This window comes from Kogia breviceps, chromosome 14 (assembly GCF_026419965.1).
Source record: "Kogia breviceps isolate mKogBre1 chromosome 14, mKogBre1 haplotype 1, whole genome shotgun sequence".
NCBI lineage: Eukaryota > Metazoa > Chordata > Mammalia > Artiodactyla > Physeteridae > Kogia > Kogia breviceps.
In genome coordinates, this window is record NC_081323.1 from 53,848,780 (window position 1) to 53,868,054 (window position 19,275).

General features: G+C 56.6%; 1 protein-coding gene across 3 annotated transcripts in view; it reads right to left on the bottom strand.

Moving 5' to 3' along the window:
* NOL4L (nucleolar protein 4 like) overlaps nt 1-19,275 on the bottom strand; it is a 130,630-nt gene that overhangs the window by 24,064 nt on the left and 87,291 nt on the right. For 2 of the 3 annotated variants that reach the window (XM_059038243.2, XM_067012365.1), the window contains exon 5: nt 5,878-6,019. In XM_059038243.2, coding sequence (XP_058894226.1) covers nt 5,878-6,019 — 142 coding nt within the window. Of the gene's footprint in view, nt 1-5,877; nt 6,020-14,114; nt 14,252-19,275 lie in introns of those variants that run through there. The other variant, XM_059038244.2, reaches the window with a different exon arrangement.

Below are 19,275 nucleotides of genomic sequence, written 5' to 3' on the forward strand. Positions count from 1 at the left end.
GACCCTGGGCCCACAGAGGCGGCTTCACCTCTCTCCTTCCTCCCGGATCCCTCGCACACCAGCACCTCGCCTGGCCTGGGCCCTCTCTCCTGGCTGAAGCTTGGGGCCACAGGGAGCTTCTGGAGACATGTGACCCAGGAAATCCCCAACTCTGGCATGTAGCATCTTCCTCCCTTCTCAGCCTCCTCCTCAGGAGGAGGCTGCCCAAGCTTCCCAGGCTGTTGAACACCTGCCTTCGACATCACAATGCAGCCTCCTCCGAGAGGCTTCCGCTGGTCCCCATCTCTGCCACTAGCTTCTCAAGAGCCATTTGCTGGGCACCTGCTCTGAGCTGAGGGCTGGGGATAAAGCCCACAAGAGGACACTCGGCCCTGAGGCTGCTCCGTGCCGCACTGTTTGTGACAACAGAAAAGGGGGGCTGGGATGTCCTTCCCCATGAGTGGCCCAAACATAGGCTCTGGAGTCAGAGATACCCTTGTGGCCACTTGGAGTCTCTGGGCAAGTTACCTCTCCCTCTGCAGGTCAGGCCTAGTCACAGCTCTGAGCTCACAGGGTCGCAGCCAACCTGCCACCAGCGCAGAGCTGAGCAAACAGTGGCCTCAGGAATGGGACCTCCAGTCACTGGGATGATCAGACAACCTTTAAAAATGCCATATCAGGGCTTCCCTGGTGGCGCAGTGGTTGACAGTCCAGGGAACACGGGTTCGTGCCCTGGTCCGGGAAGATCCCGCATGCCGCGGAACAGCTGGGCCCGTGAGCCATGGCCGCTGAGCCTGTGCGTCCGGAGCCTGTGCTCCGCAACAGGAGAGGCCACAACAGTGAGAGGCCCGCGTACCGCCAAAAAAAAAAAAAAAAAAAAAAAAAAAAGCCATATCATCGATGGGGAGAGACGAGGCACCACGTGGAAAAAAACGTGGGTCCAACATGACACGATCCCTCCCCCCACTTTTTTTTCTTTTTTTGTTAAAGGAAATGACTTCGATTATATACACAGAAAAGACTAAGAAAAATAGCACTGGTAACATCGGTAACTGTCATTTTTTTTTCTTTTGCTCCTGTTTTTTTTTTTTTTTTTTTCTGTTTTCTACAATGAATGCAATACTTGTGAAATAAGGTAAAAAATAAGATACGTTTCTTCAAAGACACATCTCCTGCCCTCAGAAAGCTTATAACCTGGCAGGGATCCCACGTTCTGTATGCCTGTCCCTCTCCTGCAGGTTCCTTGAAGGGGCGAGGGGTTATCAGCCTCCCAGGCCACAGGGCTTGATATTCATGTGACAAAACTGGTGGAGAGCCCTGAAAGAACCAAAGGCTTAAGCCAGGACCCTCAGAGCCTTGGTCCAGCCTCAAGACGTGGTGATGGCCACTGGAGGAGAGACTCCAGACGTCCGGTCTGCAGGCAGAAAGCGCTGGCACCATGTCCCTGGAGGGAGGGAAGCTCCCAGGTTCAGTGGGTCCCAGAGACCCAAGGCTGGAGGAGCCTCTCATGTGAGAGGCACAAACAAGAGGCCCCCCAGATGCCCCACAGCTCCTGCCCAGCAAACCCCAATGACCCTGAAGGAAGACAGAAGCAGGACCCTCGGTTCTGCCCTGGCGGTGACTTCCTGTCTGCCCGGAAGGTGAGTAATGTCCACTCCCCACCCCCCGCATCCCTTCTGGAGGCCAGGCCTCACATTTTCCGCTCAGGAAGAGGCAGAGCAAGAGGCCTGGTGAAGCACATCAAGGGGAAATGGAAGGAGAGGGCCCTGGCCTGGCCATGCATCGGACGTCCAGCAGCCTGATGGCTCACCTGCCCGGCCTGGGCCCGCTTTCACTCATTCATTTAACAGACACTCTCCCTCATTTGCTCTGTGCCAGGTGATATGCTGGGCACCAGGGAACTGGCTCCCAGGGTGCTTAGTCGGTATCTGGGGAAGAGACGGTCATCAAACAGATAATCCCACTGACGGAGCATAACTACAGATGGATGTGCTGTTTGGTCCTAAGTCAATGCCAGACCACCGTGTCTCTGGACAAGAGTCTCAACAGTTGGCTTCTTCCAACTGTCCTCCTTTCCACCCCCCAAATGCAGCTCCTGGGTGTTTTTCCAGGCACCTATGATGAGACCAGGGCTCTGTGTGGACTCAAAAGCAAGCCCAAAGCCTCAGCTGGGGTTTAGTGGCGGGTCTGGAGGGGACCTGGCTGTACGTGGGCCGCAGGCATTGGTGGGAACAGCCTGGATCACGCAGCCCTGGATCACGACTCAGAGAAGGTAGTGCTCTGAGTTTGGAAGGACAGCCTCCTCTGGTTCCCAGGCTCTCAGTCCCATCTTCTGGGGAACCTCACACACGACCTCGACGTCTGCCAAAGAGGAAAGAGGAGGGGAGCAGCCTTGGCAACCCCTCCCGACTCTGGCCAGATCACCCAAGTTCTCTCACTGATCAACAGTTCCCTCCCCTGAGACGGGACAAGAGCCCTGTGCTCACCCACAGCAGCTCCAGCCGCCAATGAGGAAACACCATGGGGTTCCCCGGCCAAAGCACCCGATGCTGTGATTTCAAGAAGCCAGGAACGGGACCCGTGAAAGAGATCTGTGAAGTGAGGCCTCGCAGGCAGTGGCAGCCTTGGGGACAAAAGCACAACCGTGTTTGTGTTCGTGGCCAGCACACTCCCACACCTGCTGAACCTCAGACAAGCTCCCAGGAGTGAGAACTGGCCTGATTCATTCCGGGTCTCGGCCATGGGACCTGCCCTGCCAAGGCCCAGCCCTTATCTGCCTTTGCTAAAATGTGAAAAAGGGGGAGGAGGAGGCGTTGGAGGAAGAGGAGGGCCCCAACACATCCACCAACAGCTGTGAGTCTGTGCAAACTGCCTGGTTTCTTGAAACGCTCTGGCTGTATCCCTGACCAGCAGGGGTGGGATGCTGCCCCCCTGGCACGGCCTTGGGAGTCCCCACACTTTCTGGCTAAAGGAAAAGACCCAGGTGCTCAGACTGGGGGGTATCCTCAGAAACAAAGAACCCGACTTGGCGAGGGCAGACCTCTATCCCCTCTGGATGGTGTGCTCGGGGGTAGGCCTCAATAAATGTTTGTTCCTTTATTCATTCGGGCAACAAACATGCAGCAGGCCCCTATGACATGCCAGGCATGCAGCCAGAGTCACGGGGGACAGAGCAGAGAGCAAGATCCACGTGGTCTGCCCCTTGCAGAGCTCACAGTGGGGGCCTCAGACTGAGGACCCCAGATGGAGGACTGAGGGCCAGAGACCGAGCACCAAGCCATCCTGGGGGTCGGGGGTGTTGGGGAAGCTTCTGGATGAAGGCACATGAGAAGGGAGTAGAGACCATGGAGCACTGTGCCTGGATGCACACAGAGCCCCTGCTTGGCCTGTCCCTGCCCAGTCCTTCTTTAACAACAGGGGACATGAGAATACCCTGAAGCACCCAACGGTCTCCCACCGATTCACTGATGGGAGCGGGATCTCAGCTCACGTCTACACTGCAGACACCTTCAGAGGGAGGGCTGGAGGGCTGGCCAAGGACTCCAGGCCGGGTCTGCGCCCAGCTTTGGGAGCCCACTGGTCTGGACAGACACAGGAGTCACCACCAGATCTAGGACCAGAAGGGTGGCAGAGACCAAGCCAGCCGGTCTCTCAAAGCCTGCGACCCCCTGCACTGGGTCTGGGTCGGCCTCTGGCCAGCACGTCAACCCACAGCCTCCAGACACAGCCTCTGATGAAATAATTAAATCGATGGTATCGTGGTCAACACCATCCTCCCTGTCTCCAGCTCTGGCTGCCTGCCCTGATAAACACCCTCGTCCTGTCAGCGGGCCAGCCTTCCCCGGCCCCAGCACCCAGTCAGGAGGGACCTGGGTGGCCGGAGGGGTGGGGGACACCTGTGACGACACACACCGGGGTTGGCGCCCCCACCTGGCTCCTGCGGGACCGGCTGCAGGACACACTGACCCCATTAGCCTCCGTGGCTGAGGAAGCCCTGTAAACCCCACAGAAACACCCCCTTCTGCTACCTGATCCTGGAGGCCCCCCCAAATCACCATATCTCCCTGGAAAGTGTCTCTGACAGAGCTGAGACACACCCCCACCCCACCCCCAGCCAAAGGGTGGTTGTAAGCAACAATAACACAAGTTTTTTGAGAATAAGTTGGGGGACTATGGCCCCCATTCAGTCCTACCACTCTGGGTGGTTTTGTTTGTTTGTTTGTTTTTGCGGTACGCAGGCCCCTCACTGTCATGGCCTCTCCCGTTGCGGAGCACAGGCTCCAGACGCGCATGCTCAGCGGCCATGGCTCATGGGCCCAGCCGCTCCGAGGCATGTGGGATCTTCCCGGACCGGGACACGAACCCGTGTCCCCTGCATCGGCAGGCGGACTCTCAACCACTGCGCCACCAAGGAAGCCCTACTCTGGGGTTTTTAAAAATAAATGCTCTGGATCCTTCCTGGGAAGGTGTAAATGACAGCCTTGGGCTGAGCTTTGCTGGTGTGGCCCTCGGTGTGGCCTTTGGCTGTGGCCCTCAGTCAGCTCAGATGAGGCAGAAGGGCAGCTGCTGGGCACGTCCCGGCCCCAGAGCCCCCCGAGAGCATGCGCTGCCCCCACCCAGCTCCCCACCTGCGGGAACGCTGGAGCTGGAAGGCGGTATCAGTCTGGGAGGGTCTGGGAGGCTCGCAGCACGAGGGGGTCGTGCTGACCTCATGCGGCGTCAAGGGACAAAAACCTTTTCTTTCCCAGCAGCCTCGCACCCCACTCCTCACAGAACCACACCCTGGGCTCCCCAGCCCCAGGCAGGCGCAGCCACCCCAGCGGCCTCCCGGCTGGGTCTCCTCCCAGACAAAGCCGGATTCAGGCCTGGGAGGGCTGTGGGGAGGCAGGCACGCGGGTTCCGCCATGGAGACGAACTTTGACCCAAACTGCAAGGCTCCTACCCCTTATTTACTCTTTAAGGCTAAACCGTTTCACAGAGTTAACATTACACCCCTTTTTAACCCTGCACCTCCCGCCCACATTCCAGGCCCCGACCTTCGACCCCTCCTAATTGCAGCTGTACACCCCAGTTCTCTCCAGCTCATCCCCCACCCCCAAGCACCTCCTCTGGGAGAGCAGAGCCCGGCCCTTCTGGGATGCTGTGACTACAGGTGCCACCCCACGCCCACAACCGCATCTAACTGAGGCAGGCACCGGAGTCCCAGAGCCCAGCCCCGGGGCTCAGCGTGGGAGCGCCAGAGTGGACCCCTGGGGTGTGACTCTGACCCCAGCGCTCCCACCCCAAGAAAGGAGCCTGTGTTCCAAGGGAGGCAAGAGAAGACTGGCTGGCAGGCCCTGGCGGGTGATGGGGGCCAGGGTCAGGGCAGAGTCTGGACAGCTCCTCACCAGACCACCTCTCATCCCAAGGGGCTGGGCACACACGTGGACAAGCATACTGCCTGCTCGCTCACCAGGGAAAAGGCAGGGACCCTGGTCCTGTAGCCGCACATCCAGGCCACAGAAGCCCAGCTCTTGTTTTCGTTACTGGGCAGCTGGACTGTTCCGGGTCAGGCACACTGTTAACCTTCCCAGACCTGAACCGTGATGACTTCGAAATCCATATCCCACCAGCCCGTGAGCATCAGAGCAAACAGGCAGGACACCATCAGGCTGCCAATCCCCAAAGAGCTCTGAGCCCTTCACCTTCGGGAGGAACAACTGCCCTCCCTGGAACTAGGGGCTGGGGCAGTGAGGCCTGTGGAGACGCTGAGAACACTGGGGGCAGCTGTCAGCCTGGGCCCGGCCGCCCCCAGAGGCTCCAGCCCGGATTCTACCCCTACCCCTACCCCCAGGGATTCCTAGGACCCTGCAGGCGGGGACACAGCCCCTCCCCCACCGGCCACAAAGGGACACTCACCGTCCTCTTGGCTGTGGAGGTTCTGCGGGCTCCGCATCCTCTCCTCCTGGCTGGGACTCAGGCTGGAGGCCAGGTGTGGGTCAGCTGACATCCATGTGGAGTCGTTCATATCAAAATCTTCACTGCTCACAGAAGTTTCATCCTGATCAGGGACAAAGAAGGTGGGCGTTCAACAGGGACGGGCTCTCTGCAGCCCCTCGGCAGCATTCTGGGTGAACCCCAGGGCCCGTGGGCGTTTGGAGGTGCCCCCAAAGGCTGTAGGGCACCCCCAAACCTTGCAGTGGGGGCTGGGTTGCTCCCCCTACCCTCCCATGGAAGTGGCTCGGGCTCTGGTTCCTGTCTGAGGGCCGGCGCTGTCTGTGATTGAAGACAATTACGAGGTTTCGCATCCTGTAGGGGCGGATAGCAGGGCCTGGCTCTTACCCCTGTGAGCCAAGGCTGAAGCAACCACCGTAAACAAGGGCCACTGCTCCCCACTCCCTGCCCACAGTCCAGGGACGAGGGCTCACTCCACGCAGGGCCAGGCGAGCAGAAGTGGGCAGCAGGACACGCCGGGCACCACGGAGGCCAGGCTGATCACGCCCACCACGCCTGCTGCCCGACTCCCGTGGAGCATGCATGGAATTCCTTTCTCCCACTCCCCCAGCCCAGAGGACATTTCTGTCTTCCTCCTTCCTAACCTTTGCTGTGCTTCAAAGATATGCTCTTGGGCGGCTTCCAGAGCTGAAAAGCCCAGCCCCAGAAGTATAGAGAAGAAAGGGGGTGGGGCAGGCGAGGGTTCGGCTCAGACCGCAAAGGGGGTTCGGCTCAAGGGCCTGGGGGACCGCCAGGGCCTTCCAAACAGCCGGAGGGCCTGCTGGAGAGGACCACGCCTGCCTCCTCTCCCCTCGCTGGCTTCAGTGAGCCCTTGGCCAGTCATCCGGGAACCCCCGGGGCGGGGCCCCTTCAACCCAGCCCTCCAGTGGGAAGGGACCCCACCTCCTCCTGGCCCAGCCTCTTTCAGGGGCAGCAAGCAACTGTGTTTGGGAGCTGGCGGTAAAACGCAAGAAAGATGACCCAGCGGCTCCCACACCCTGGAGCTCTGGCTTTGCCCCTTCCCCTCCCCCAGCAAGATACAATGGCCTCTGTGGGCCCCCAGTAAGGACCTCTGGCAGAGCACTACCCCCCAAAGGCCTCCCTCCAGGGGCCCCTCACAGAGGTCTCTTTTACAGAGAGCAAACACACTTTGGTTTGAACTTTCTTCTGCTGCTGTCCGAGGCAGACACATCTGCTCTCCAAGTGCTAAGGAACCAGCGTGGATTATCCTCACTCCCTCCCCCACCAGCGCGGCTGGCAGGGAGTTTCCTGGAATTTACAGCTTCTGTGCAGCACGAGTGTGCACCCTCTGCGGCTGAATCAGGAGGACGAGGACGCAAGCCGGGCCAGAACACCAGCTCCGCCCAGCTCAGGGGTCCCCACGCAGCATGGCCAGAGCCTCAGGGGACGGGGACCACATGTGCTCTCGTGCCCTCTCCCCACACACGCACGCACTCTGCTTCCCTCCCACAGGCCGCCCTGCTCCTCATACACAAGCACGCTCACTCACACACTCACTCCGACTGTGTTCTCACACCCGGAGGGAGAGACACACGTTCAAAAGCTTCTCTCTGCACAAAGGGCAACACGGACTCTCCCTACGCTAACAGGACAGGACCCAGAGTGAGGGGTGGCAGGCAGGTGGGGAGAAGGACCCCTGGAGGGGTAGAGAGGGCCACAGAGGTTCTGGGAGCCAGGAACTGGGCCATCCTCGCTTGGGGCCCTGGCTCCTTCCTGGCTGCCCAGGGGTCACTGTGCTCAGGGTATGACCTGAAGTCCCTGCTGAAACAGGAAGGCCCTCTCCTGGCCCTTGGGTATTGACGAAACACTCATGGTTTAAAGGACCAAGTATTCTGTTCACATCTGGGAGTAACACTTACTCAAAATGCTCCGTCCATTTACTCAACAAGTATTTACTGAACACCTACTATGTGCCCAACACCTTTCTAGATGCTGGAAAATTCAGCTGTGGACAACTCCTGGCCTTCCTGGTGCTCACTGTCCAGTGGGGGAGATGGACAATCAGCAGAAAAACTCATAATATTGGGGGCAATGAGGGCTACAAAATAAAGCAGAATAAAGTAGAATAAGAGGGGAGAGGGACCTGCAGGACTGTGTTTGCCAGGGTGGCCAAGAAGAGCCTCACTGGTCAGGGGACAAACAGAGCAGAGGCCTGCAGAAGTGAGGGAGGTTGCTGGGGGGCGTCCACATGGGGAGTGCACCACACACCGGCACGTACGTGCTGGTGGGTTCCAGCAAGCAGCCCGGAGGCCACAGTGGCCGGGGGATGGGTGAGCGGTGGGCAGTGGAGCCATACGGGGGTGTCCCCTCCTAAGGGGCACATAATCTTGGGCAACCATCTTCAGCTCAGAGAAAGGAGTGTTCCACTAAACACACAGGTTCTCACTGAGGGGCAAGAAAAAGTCAGAACTGTTGGGTGCAGCACTGAAGGCTCCCGCATTCTAGCCCCACTTGGCAAGTGTTTAAATCAGTAACAACAGAAGCCAATGTTTATCAGGTACCAAGTGCACCACAGGCCCACTGGGTAGGTGTAGTTACCAGCCCCATTCTACAGATGAGGAAGCTGAGGCTCCAAGGGGTGAAGGCACCTGCCCAAGGTCACGAGCTAACAAGTGGCAGAGCCACAGGTGGGCAGTCCTGAAGGCCCAGACGCACCCTCCTTCCTGCCCCTCACCTGGAAGCCTGCACTGCCTCGGTGTCCCACAACCCAAACTCCGAACGCACGTCTGTCCCCCTGGCTCCATCAACTCCAGCTCAGTCTCCATCGTTCCTTTCCTTACACCCTCTGCCTGCCTGTACCATCAGCCCTGGCACTTAGGCAGGCACAGAACTCAGCTGCAGCAGGCAGCACCGTGGCTCTCTGGCCTCTCTTTCCCCAAGAAAACCTTAAGTCCTCCCAAGAGCGGGGACCCGGCTCTATGCTCTCTGGACAAGGCCAGCGAGACCAGTCAAATTGGCCGAATTGCCTGGCGTGATAATCAGTGTTTAATGTGGACGCGGCAACAGTTTGACAATCAGGGACTCGGACCCACTGAACACAGCTCCTGAATGGAGACCATATGAAACCTGGACCCTGGCTGCTGCCGTGCAGCATCCCCCTCCTGCAGCTGCCAGGCGCCCCCATGCAGAGCCTCAGGTTTCTCTGGCTCAGATCACTTAACTATCCACCAAAATGGCCCCCCTCCACTTCTCCCTGCCCTGACAGGTCAAACTGGGCAGAGGTGGGCTAAATTTTACATTGAGTTGCAATCACCCGATAACGAAGGGCACCCAGCGCCCACACACGAGGGGCCCTGCGGCAGGGGTGTTAGGAGATTTCCTCGCGACAGCCCCATAGAGAAAGCAGGCACCCGTGTCAGGCCTATCTCCAGATCAGGTGCCCGCCCCTTGGAGACCTGCCTCAGCTGCCCAAGGGCACTGCAGCTAGTGGCAGAGCTGGGATCTGGAACCCAGGCAGTCTGTGCCCAGAGCCCACATCACAGTCCACCACACCGAGGGGCCCCCTCACCACACTTCCTCCCTTCAACCGAAAGAATCAGACTCCTTAATAACAACAAAGTGTCTCAGAACGAGACCCAAAGGAAACTCCATGGGAGACGAAGCTATATTTACACCCATACCCCACACCCAGCTCACTCTCGTCAATGAGTCGACGCGCACTTACGGAGCAACTACGATGTGCTGGTGTTATGTTAGGGGCACCGAGACCGTGACGGGGCTCCTTTCCTGCAGGGCCCTGTTATTTAGGGAAGGACAGAGAAAAATTCTGACCCACTTGTAAGCGCAGAGAGAGAAGGGGGCTGGGGAACCCGCTCTCCAGTTATCTAGTGACCATCAAGCTCTCCCCAGCGAGTGTTGCTACAACCCCCAAGGCTCTGCCACATGAATCCCTGTTTTGTGGGTGATGGTTCTAGCTAAGCTTCTGACACCACTGATACAGCAATTTTTTAAGTGAGAAATCAAGCTTATTAAACCTAACTTAAAAAACCCGCCAAACTCTTAAGTTCCAATCAGAATTAGCTCCCACACCCTCACTTCCAGGGCTGACCTGGGAGAGGCTTCCCAAGCCCCCTTTGCCACCCACCTGCTACAGCAGAGCCCCCAGCTGCAGAGGGCAGACTGTAACCTCACCAGCTCACACTGAGCCCAGGCTCCAGGAGCAGCCCAATTACACAGGCAATTACCAGTACACAGTTCAGAGCCCATGGACGATGAGTAGAGGGGGGCACAGCCGGGCCTGAGGGACCTGTGGGAGATGCCAGCGCAGGCTACGAGGGGCCAGGCCCGGAGGTCACAAGTCGGGCACTTCTTGCTTTTCCCTTTGGAATCTCAAGGGAACTCAGCCTACTAATTTCTCTTCCTTTAAACAAACTTCAATGAAACTTTCATTAGAAAATAAGAGTGTGTACAATCCATTACTTCCAGGTCCCCTCTCCCTAGACCCCACGTGACTGGCCAGCCAGTACCCCCGGCTCCTCTTACCTCTACCTTCGGACACCCTGAAGCCTGCAGCCTTGCCCACCTGTTGACAAAAGTCCATCATTTATTAGGCACCAAAGGACTTGAGCCACTTGCGGGTCACAGGGCGATCAGGTCAAATGCCCTTCTGAAAAGGGAACACAAGAGTTGGGGCGGGGAGAAGGGGCAGGCAGACAGCAGCCAGACAGCCCCTGGGACACACCCCAATCTGGCAGCCCTGACTCTGGGCAGGAGAGGAGCTGACCAAACCCTCCCTGCTCTTATCTGTAGTCCAAAATTCACGGGCAGGTTCAGTTTCTCTCCACCCAGGTTCTGAGGCCCTTCCTCCTCTGCAAGCAATAGCACCAAGCGCTGCCCAGCCCAGGAGGAGAAAATGGGAGACCAGAGGGGAAATGGTGGAAACGCGCCTGTATCCATGGCGTGTAACCAGGGGCAGGTGCTATCAGTAACCTGATTATTTTACAACTGGGGTCACTTTCTCGGGAACTGGGTTCCTGGTGCCTCTGAAGTTGAGCCATTTGCATCCTCCAGGACAGGGATCCTGGGCTTTGCCTCCACAACATTTTCCAGGCCTTTCCTCAGAGCTGTAACTCTATCTCTACCACTTGCTTTGAGACAGAAAAGGAGGAGGATTTGCTGTGAATTTAGTGCAGTTGTGAGCCGTAAACCCTGACCAGGAGCCTTGGGTGTGTGTTTCAGAGGAGGGGTGGAAGGCAGGCATGGGCCAGGCAGGAAACAGAGCTCCTCTCTGTCCAGCCCTTGGGGTCTGTTTGGTGAGAGGCTGAAGCTCCCGCCAGAAAGACCACCAGGCTCAAGGCAGTTGCCCTGGCACTGGCTCTAACCCAAGCAGGCAGGCACCAAGATGGAGAAAGTGAGCATCTCCTTCTGGAACACCTGCAGGCCCCTTCCAGGCCCAGGAAATTCTTCAGTGCGAGGCAATTCCCCACCCCCCCGCCCCCGGTCTCCATGTCAGCGAGCATTACACACACAGCCTTCTGAGCATGCCAAGGAGGTACTGAACCGCATTTGACCCCAACTTAACCACTTCAGTTCATCAGATGGCTTATTAATGGAAGACGAAAACCCTCCAGGATCCAAGGCAACAAGGGTTCAAATCCCTGTTGGGAAGGAACAGCACAAATGAAACCTTAGGGTGGTGTGAGCTGCAGCTCCGAGGAGCCGCGGGGCCCCAAGGCTGCTGCTCATGATCTAACTTAAGCCCACCTGGCCACCAGGGGAGGAGGCCAGCCTCCCGGCCCCGCGCAATTCCCCTCCTTCCTGCCAGCACACCTCCCCTGCTTCCTAGTCATACCGGCATACAGGCTCATCTGGGAAATGGAAAGTGGGGAGGGCTGATACAGCTAATCACCTAGCACATTCTAGGTACCCCGCCCCTCTCACACACATGCACACAGAGTCTGTCAGAAACATGTTCGCATCTACACGGGGCGGCTCTGTTGTCTTTGCTGTCATGGGTGCCTGGATGCTGGGGTGAGCATTTTCAACACCTTCCTACTAGTGTATTGAGTGTAAAATGGGCTTTTGTTTCCCAAGCAAAGGCAACTGGCTGTTTTCCCAGCACTCCTCACCACGAGGGCCTCACTGATACCCCAGGCCCTGCCTTGAACAGGGGTCTCTTTAAAAGGGAGGCTGGAGAGATGAGCTTCAGTAGACAGGGTTCTTCCAGCCAGAAAGAGGGCTGGAGAGAAATCACTCTGCACTAATCCCCTGCAGGAGTTTCCTTCCAAGAAAAGGGCCCAGACAAGACAAAAAAGTTCTTGAGCAACTCAGGGGCAGTTCAGCTCCACACGGCCCCAGGGTGACTGACGCCACATAAGTTTCCCCAAATCAACCTTTCCAGCTGGGAGGAGGGCCCTGGGTGCTCTGCTCCCGCTGTTCCTCAGCAAGGTGCTGAATGGGGTCTTGGCACCCAGCCATGGTGCAAGGGTGTGGGAGGAGGTGCTGTCTCAAACCCTGACTCTCCAGAACAAGCCCACCTTGAGATGAGATTAAATTAAGCTTGATCTTATTCATTCACGGACACAATGAGGCCCTAATGGTTTTCCAATATAGGGGTAATTTACTACCTGGGGGCTAAACTACCACTGGGGCTTGGGCCCTAAATGGGTCTTTCTCCCAGAATGACCTGAAATCCAGAAGCAGGGGGCAAGGCAAGAAAGGGCCCCTGGTCAGGACTCTCTCCTGAGGAGCTGTGAGAGCCCCACAGCCCTCTCCCCGTACCCCCTACCTCGTAGGACAGGGGCCCAGGCTGGGGTTTCCAGCTGATTCTGGGATAAGTAGGGCTTTATCTCAAGGGAGGATCTATTTCAAGCCACAATCCTTCTCAGAAAGAGGAGGAAATCACAGAGTCCAAACACCATTTCAGGTGAAATCAGGAGGTTATTAATCTCCCCTCAGAGCAGACAGAAAGAAAAATCAATGTTTTAGAAGGGGAAAAAAAGGTTCCATTTGAATTAATGGGTTTGTGGCTTCTCCATTGATCAGTGCCTCCTCACACTTTCTTTTTGTGCTTTTGTGCTCTTGGGGAGGAGGGAGGAAGAAGGGAATAGGGAGGAGGGGGGTGGGCCTCCCGATAAGGAAAAGGACGCTCTAACCTTAACCTTTCTCCAGGAATAATGCTAATTAGCTAGGCTTAGTGAGAACTTCCCCCAGGAAGCGCGGCCCGCTAGGGACGACCGGACTCGGGCAAACGGAGCTCCAAGTGGGATTGGGGGGTGGGGAGGGGGGGTCACTTCTGAACCTGAGCGTCTGTAATAAGAACGCGAATGGCACTCCCCCACCCCGCCGCCGGAAAAAGTGTCCAGCCTTGGAGAAGCGGAGAGCGGCGGACGGAGGTGTAAATCCAACTTAACGCGGGCGCGCGCCCTCACTCTGGCCAGCTGCCCCCGCCCCATGTGCCCCCGTCAGTAAGGAATGCCCCTCCGACAGGGGCCGCCGACGCCTCCAGCTTCCGCTCCGACCGAACACTTGCCAGGGGCATCAGGTCCGCTCCGGGGAGGGGCGGGGGCCTGCCGAAGTGGGCTCAACTCTGCAAACCTCGTCTCAACTCCCCGCGCCGAGGCAGGGAGCCCCTCCCTGCCACTCTACGCTTCCCGTCCTCACATCTCCAAACAGTCCACTTCCCTTCCCGCTGCGGCCGCGGTGGCGGCAACCCGAGCCTGACCCCCACCCCGCCGCCTGCGAACGCCTTCCTCACCGGGACGCGGTGCCGAGCCCGCTGCAAACCGTGTGGCCGCAGCACAATACCGCGGCGCGGCGCACACAATCACCGCCCCCCAGGACCGGCGGCGCGCACAGCGCGGGAGTGGGGTGCGCCCGGCGGCCCCCGGCACTCGGGGCCGGGCACACCTCTCGAGCACCCCGCGGCCCCCAGAGTGCAGGCTTCACGGCCCCCACCCCATTCGGTCACACTCACCCGCCCCCCGCCCCAGCCCACTCCGCCTAGGGCGCAGCCGCTTCCGCGCGCCCCCCTCCTCAGCCCCGGCGCAGGAAGCTCCCCCGCGTCCCCCTCCCCGGAACCCCCCCAGCTTCCCGCCCCCCTAACCGCAGCTCAACGGCCGGCGGCAGCGGCGAGAGAAGGGGGGCGGCGGCCGGGGGCCCGGAAACGGCCCGATCGCGGGGATCCGGGCCGGACTCCGTACCTGGGCGGGAGGCGAGGCGGAGACAGACGGTCGGGCTCGGCGAGTGAGCGGGGCGGGCGGCGGTGACAGCCCTACAGCTCCAGCTGCTGCTGCTGCTGCCGCCGCGGCCGCCCGGGGAGAGGGACTGGCACCGCCGCGGCGCGTCACTGCCCGGCCCGGGGGCGGGGGTGGCCAGGGGGAGGGCCCAGGCGAGCGGCGGCGGCGGCGGCGGCGGCGGCGGCGGCGCCGCGGCCGGGAGGGAGGAAGGGGGAGGGGGGCACCGGGCACGGGGAGGCGGGGGAGGGGGGCGGGACCCGGCACGGGGCGGGGGCCGGGGGGAGGGGAGCACTGGGAGGGCGCACGCTGGGGGAGTAGGAGGAGCAGCAGGAGGAGGAGGTGGAGGGGCGGGCGAGAGGGAGGAGTGGGCACTGGGGGAGGGGGGAGAGAGGAAAAGGAGGCACCCAGAGAGAGGAGAAAGGAGGGAGAGGCGGGGGGTGGGGAGAGGAGGAGGAAGGAGCGGGTGCTGGGCCAGGTACGGGGGGGAGGGATGAGGGCGCGCTGGACGCGCCGCCGTGCGCTTGGTGGGGAGAGCTCTCTTAAGGGGGAAGCGCTTGGAGGAAGATTCTTGCCGGGGTCTGAGCCCGGGAACGAAGGCGGTGGGGTCTGTGCCCGCCCCTTGCTCGCGGAGGACTCAGTCTTCGAGTCCGGGGTGGGGTGGGGGGGCGCCCGGTCGGCTCTCCGCGTTCAGACCAGAAGAGGAGACACTTGGCCCAAAGAAAGTGACTCGGGCACCATTAGGAACTCCCGGCACCCTGGGGCCTTCGGACAGCCCTCGACCCCTGCGCGTCTTCTGGTTCCCCAGGGACGCGGGTCCTCGCTGGGCGGGGCTGCTGGGCCAGAGGGCTGGGCCCCGCGGCGGTCAGAGCGAGACCCAGATCTGGGAAAGACAGGCACGTGGTCGGCTCCGTGCTGCCCCCCCACTCTGGGCCCCCCCCTTTTCTCGATCAAGTTCAAGCTCGGGCTCCTCGGCTTGCTGCCCATTCGCTGCCCCCTCCCCTCCCCCTCCTCTATTCCGCACCATCTCGCCTCTTCACTCTTCCTTTGTCTCTTTCCCACCACTTAGTTTACACCCTCTCCTGCTCCCCTTCTTCCCACTGGCGGGCGCCGAAGAGTCCGGCTGCGCTCACCTGTCAGACCCAAACATTTCAACCATCTCCAGCGCCCGCCGCCGGCCTGCTCCCGGTTCTCTCCCCTCCCCACCTCCCGCCGGACATTGTGCTCTTTTAGACCACACAGTTCGGGCTCCCTAAGACGCGCAAGATACAGTTGTAAAGTAATAAGATAACATCAAGAAATGCTGCTCCATCCCAGACCCGGGCGCGCACTGTCCACAGACACAGAATCGCAGTAGGGGAAAGACCCACGCGGATCAGAGACGCAGTGCTCCGCGCAGACAGACCTCATCCACCTAGGGTGCAGGAGAAGACCGCACAGGGCGTCGCGGGGGTGGGGGACCCTGGACCTCTGAGCAGCCTCAGACTCAGCCTGAAACATAATACGCTCGTACCCCGACAGCAGAATTAGACCCCGACAGAGAAGATGGGTCAGGGCGGATTCTCCCCTCCCCAAATCCACACCCTCCAACAGATCAGCCTTCAGAAAAATCTTGTGCTTTAACGGGGATGGAGAGCTGCCCTCGTGGAATTCTGTGAGGAAATGGCCAAAAAACAAGACAAAACAAACCAATAACGATCCCACCACCTGGTTCCTCTGGTCGCATCCAAAGAGGAGGGGCGATTTCTACTGACTTTACGCTACAGTTCATTCACAGTGAAACCAGCAAAGAAGAGAAAACGAGACAGCCACCGCGATTGTTTGCAATTTTGAAACAGACTGCCTTTAACCCTCCAACTTTTTTTTCTGTAAAAAGCCTTTTTCTTTCTTCCACTGAAAGCTTTGCATTGTGAACAATCCGAGGTAAACAAGGCTCCCTCTACAGGTACTAGTTGGAAATACAACACCGCAGGTTCAGGGCTCAGTATTCACCCATTAGAAAAATAAAATGACAACACATCAGATTAACAGCACACCGACTTCCTTCTGCACACGCTAAAGATTTTACTGTCAATATAAAACTCACACTTTGTTTTTAAAAGAGGCTCTAAGCATGTTACTCATTAGCACCTTTTATCCCTAAAATCAAATCTGTTTTCAAAACAATTCACTCTTCCCACTTTTCTCTATGAGATCTTTACTTCTCATCCTTTGTGGTGGGGGACAGTTTGGAAACTTCATTGTCTGAACGTCCACACACCAATAATGATTTTTAGAATTAATTAGTGGCCTTGAATCTTCAGTTCATACAGGGAAATGTGGGTGTTTCCAACATGGGAACTGTCCTTCCTCACTCTGAAAATGAGATAATTCAGGCCCAGGATTTCCCATCTCTTCCCACCACATTTCTAGAGACCTTTGACTTCTCCTGGCCTGAGTCACTATTTCACAGCGGTGGTGGACATCTGGGCTTGAAATATAAAGTCAGATCCAGCTGACGTTCAAAGGTGGAATTGAACCCAGATAAGCCACCTCTTCTCTGACTAATAAGAGAAAGAGCTAGTACGCCAGGAGGGCAGAGCAGTGATTTTCTCTAGGCATGAAATGTGAACTCATTTACCATCCCTGAGATAAAACAGCCCCAGCCTCACTCGATACACAGGAAGCGGTTGGGAGCCCTGGAGAAGCCTGGCTATTTAGTAGCACGGCGAATTAGGTGAGTTTTCATGTGTGCTGAAGCCTGCAGAAATCTCCCAGCTCCTTAATTCCTGCAGGAGCTGCCACTCCTTGAGTAACCTTGTGTAGGTTGCTCTCTGTGTCTTTGCGCATCTCCTTAAAGTGGCCAGCATGGGTCCCAACGAGGAATGGCATAACCTAGTTTCTTGACCACTGATTCACCCAGTGATGTGTCTCTTCTTCCAGCCCCAGTCTGGTGGGAGACCATGACAGAGAAGGGCTGCTCTAGTCTGCTTAAGGGGGCGGTACTGCCTTCATGTCCCCTCCAGGCTCTGCAAACAGTGGGTGCCTTTGTAAATGGCAAAATTGGCAGGGCATTTGCTCTGTGGCGCTTCTTAAGCAGCAAACCCCTCCAGGCAGATTCCCATATGAAATGAGCACACTCCGTGAGCAGGGACCTGGCCATGGGAACCAGAGGTTGTGATTAGGAATAACAGGATCTTAGTGTGACCAGAACGGATGCTATTCAAGCATCTCAAAGCATTAAAAAAAAAAAAAAATTATCCCTACAAATTACTTATTAATGATAAAAGGCACATGTACCTGCACAATGGAGAGACTGGTAGACACCCCCCAATCAAGGGATCAAATTCAGCAGACCCCGAAGTGGAACCACCTGACATGATGTGCTTACTTTCTGAAGGGATGCAATGAGAGAACATAGCATTACCTATGTTATGTTCTCCCCATGTCAAGTCCTCCCCTCCAAAATGCTTAACCTGAATCTGATCATGAAGAAACAACCAGACAAGAAATACTGAAAGAGAGACTCCATAACACAAGTATCCTGGACACTTCAAAAGATTCACTGTCATTAGTTTGACTGTTCTTAATCATGAGACTAATGAGAAAAAAACAATGAAATGCAAAGTTTGAATCTTGGTTGGATCCCAGAGACAAGGAGTGAGGTGGTGATGGGGTGAAGGAGACGCAGAAGATGGGGGCGGTGAGGGGTGGAGGGGAGACAGGCGTTGAGGGTGGAGATAAAGTGGGCTCCTCTGGGCTGAGTGGTCAGGGAAGGCCCCTCTCAGGAGTAAGTCCACATGTGCTCTGACCCCAGGATGCTGGAAGCTGACAGCTGGGTGAAGACTTGGGGGCAGAGTCTTGCAGGCAGAGGAAACAGCTGGTGCAAAGGCCCTGAGGTGAGAAGGGACTTGACACGTTTGAGGACCTGAAAGCTACCAGTGTATTTAGAGCGTGGGGGAGGGTGGGAGGAGGTAAGGGTGAGAGGGCATGCAGGGCCAAGCACTCAGAGCCTTGGACACCACCGTGAGGTGTGTGGATTTTATTCTAAAAGCAAGGAAATCATGCCATCTAAATTATGTTTTTAGATCAGAGGAGATGAGATTATAAGGAAGCAGGAGTGGCATCCGGGAGACCATTGAGGAGGTGGAATAGAAAGAGTCTAGTCAAATGGAACTGGTTCCAATTCTGGCTCTGACACCAAACAAGTGTCCTTGGGCACCAGTTTCCTCATCTACAAAGCAGATACTAAGAGTATGTTTAATGTATTTGACACCAAAATTTCCCCTTTGACATTAGAAACTGTGGTATCCGGCCTCCCAGCTCTCCCAATGATCCTCCCCGCTCCTGGTATCACACCCTTGGTCCCCTGGCACAATGGATAGGGTTGTGGAAATGAGGGTCTATGACTTCTGAGGGTAGGTCATAAAATACAGCTTGCTCTTTTCCCCAGAGGGAGTACTCGGTAAATGGTAGTTTTTATCGTCATCATCAGGAGTCTACATTTTCACAGTGCTGGTCAGAACCCTCTCCACAAACGCTGTACCAGTTTCCTCAGCAGCCAGCAGCATCTGGCAGTTCTCACTTCACTACACACTTGTCAGCGCTTAGTATTAGCAACCTTTTATCTTTGTCAATCTGAGAAGTGAAAAATGGTGTCTCTCTCTGCCCTCTTCATTTGGGAATGTGAGCCTATATTTATGTGTATCATGTGTTTATTGGTCACTTGTAATTTCTTTTTTTTAAACAATCTGTTCATATTCTTTGCCCTTTACTTGAGTTGGTGGTTTGTTTTTCTGTGTGTGTAAGAACTGTTTAGAAATGAAGGGAATTAATCTTTTGTCATATATTTTGCAAACATGTTTTCCTTTTGTTGTCTTTCTATTTATGATGGGATTTTTTGCCATATGAAAAATTTACTTCTTTTTTTTATATTGTCTCATTACGGTTTTTTTTTCCCTTAGGGCTTTAGGATTTCACATCAAAACAAAGGTTTTTCTTTTTCCACTCTAAAATTATAAATGTAATTCACCCATATTTTCTTCTAGAGCATTTATAGCTTCATTAGAGTTAAATCTTTAATCTATAATTCCTCTACATATAAGAAGTGAGGTGAAGATCTTAACTTTTTTTGTTGTTGTTGGTTTTG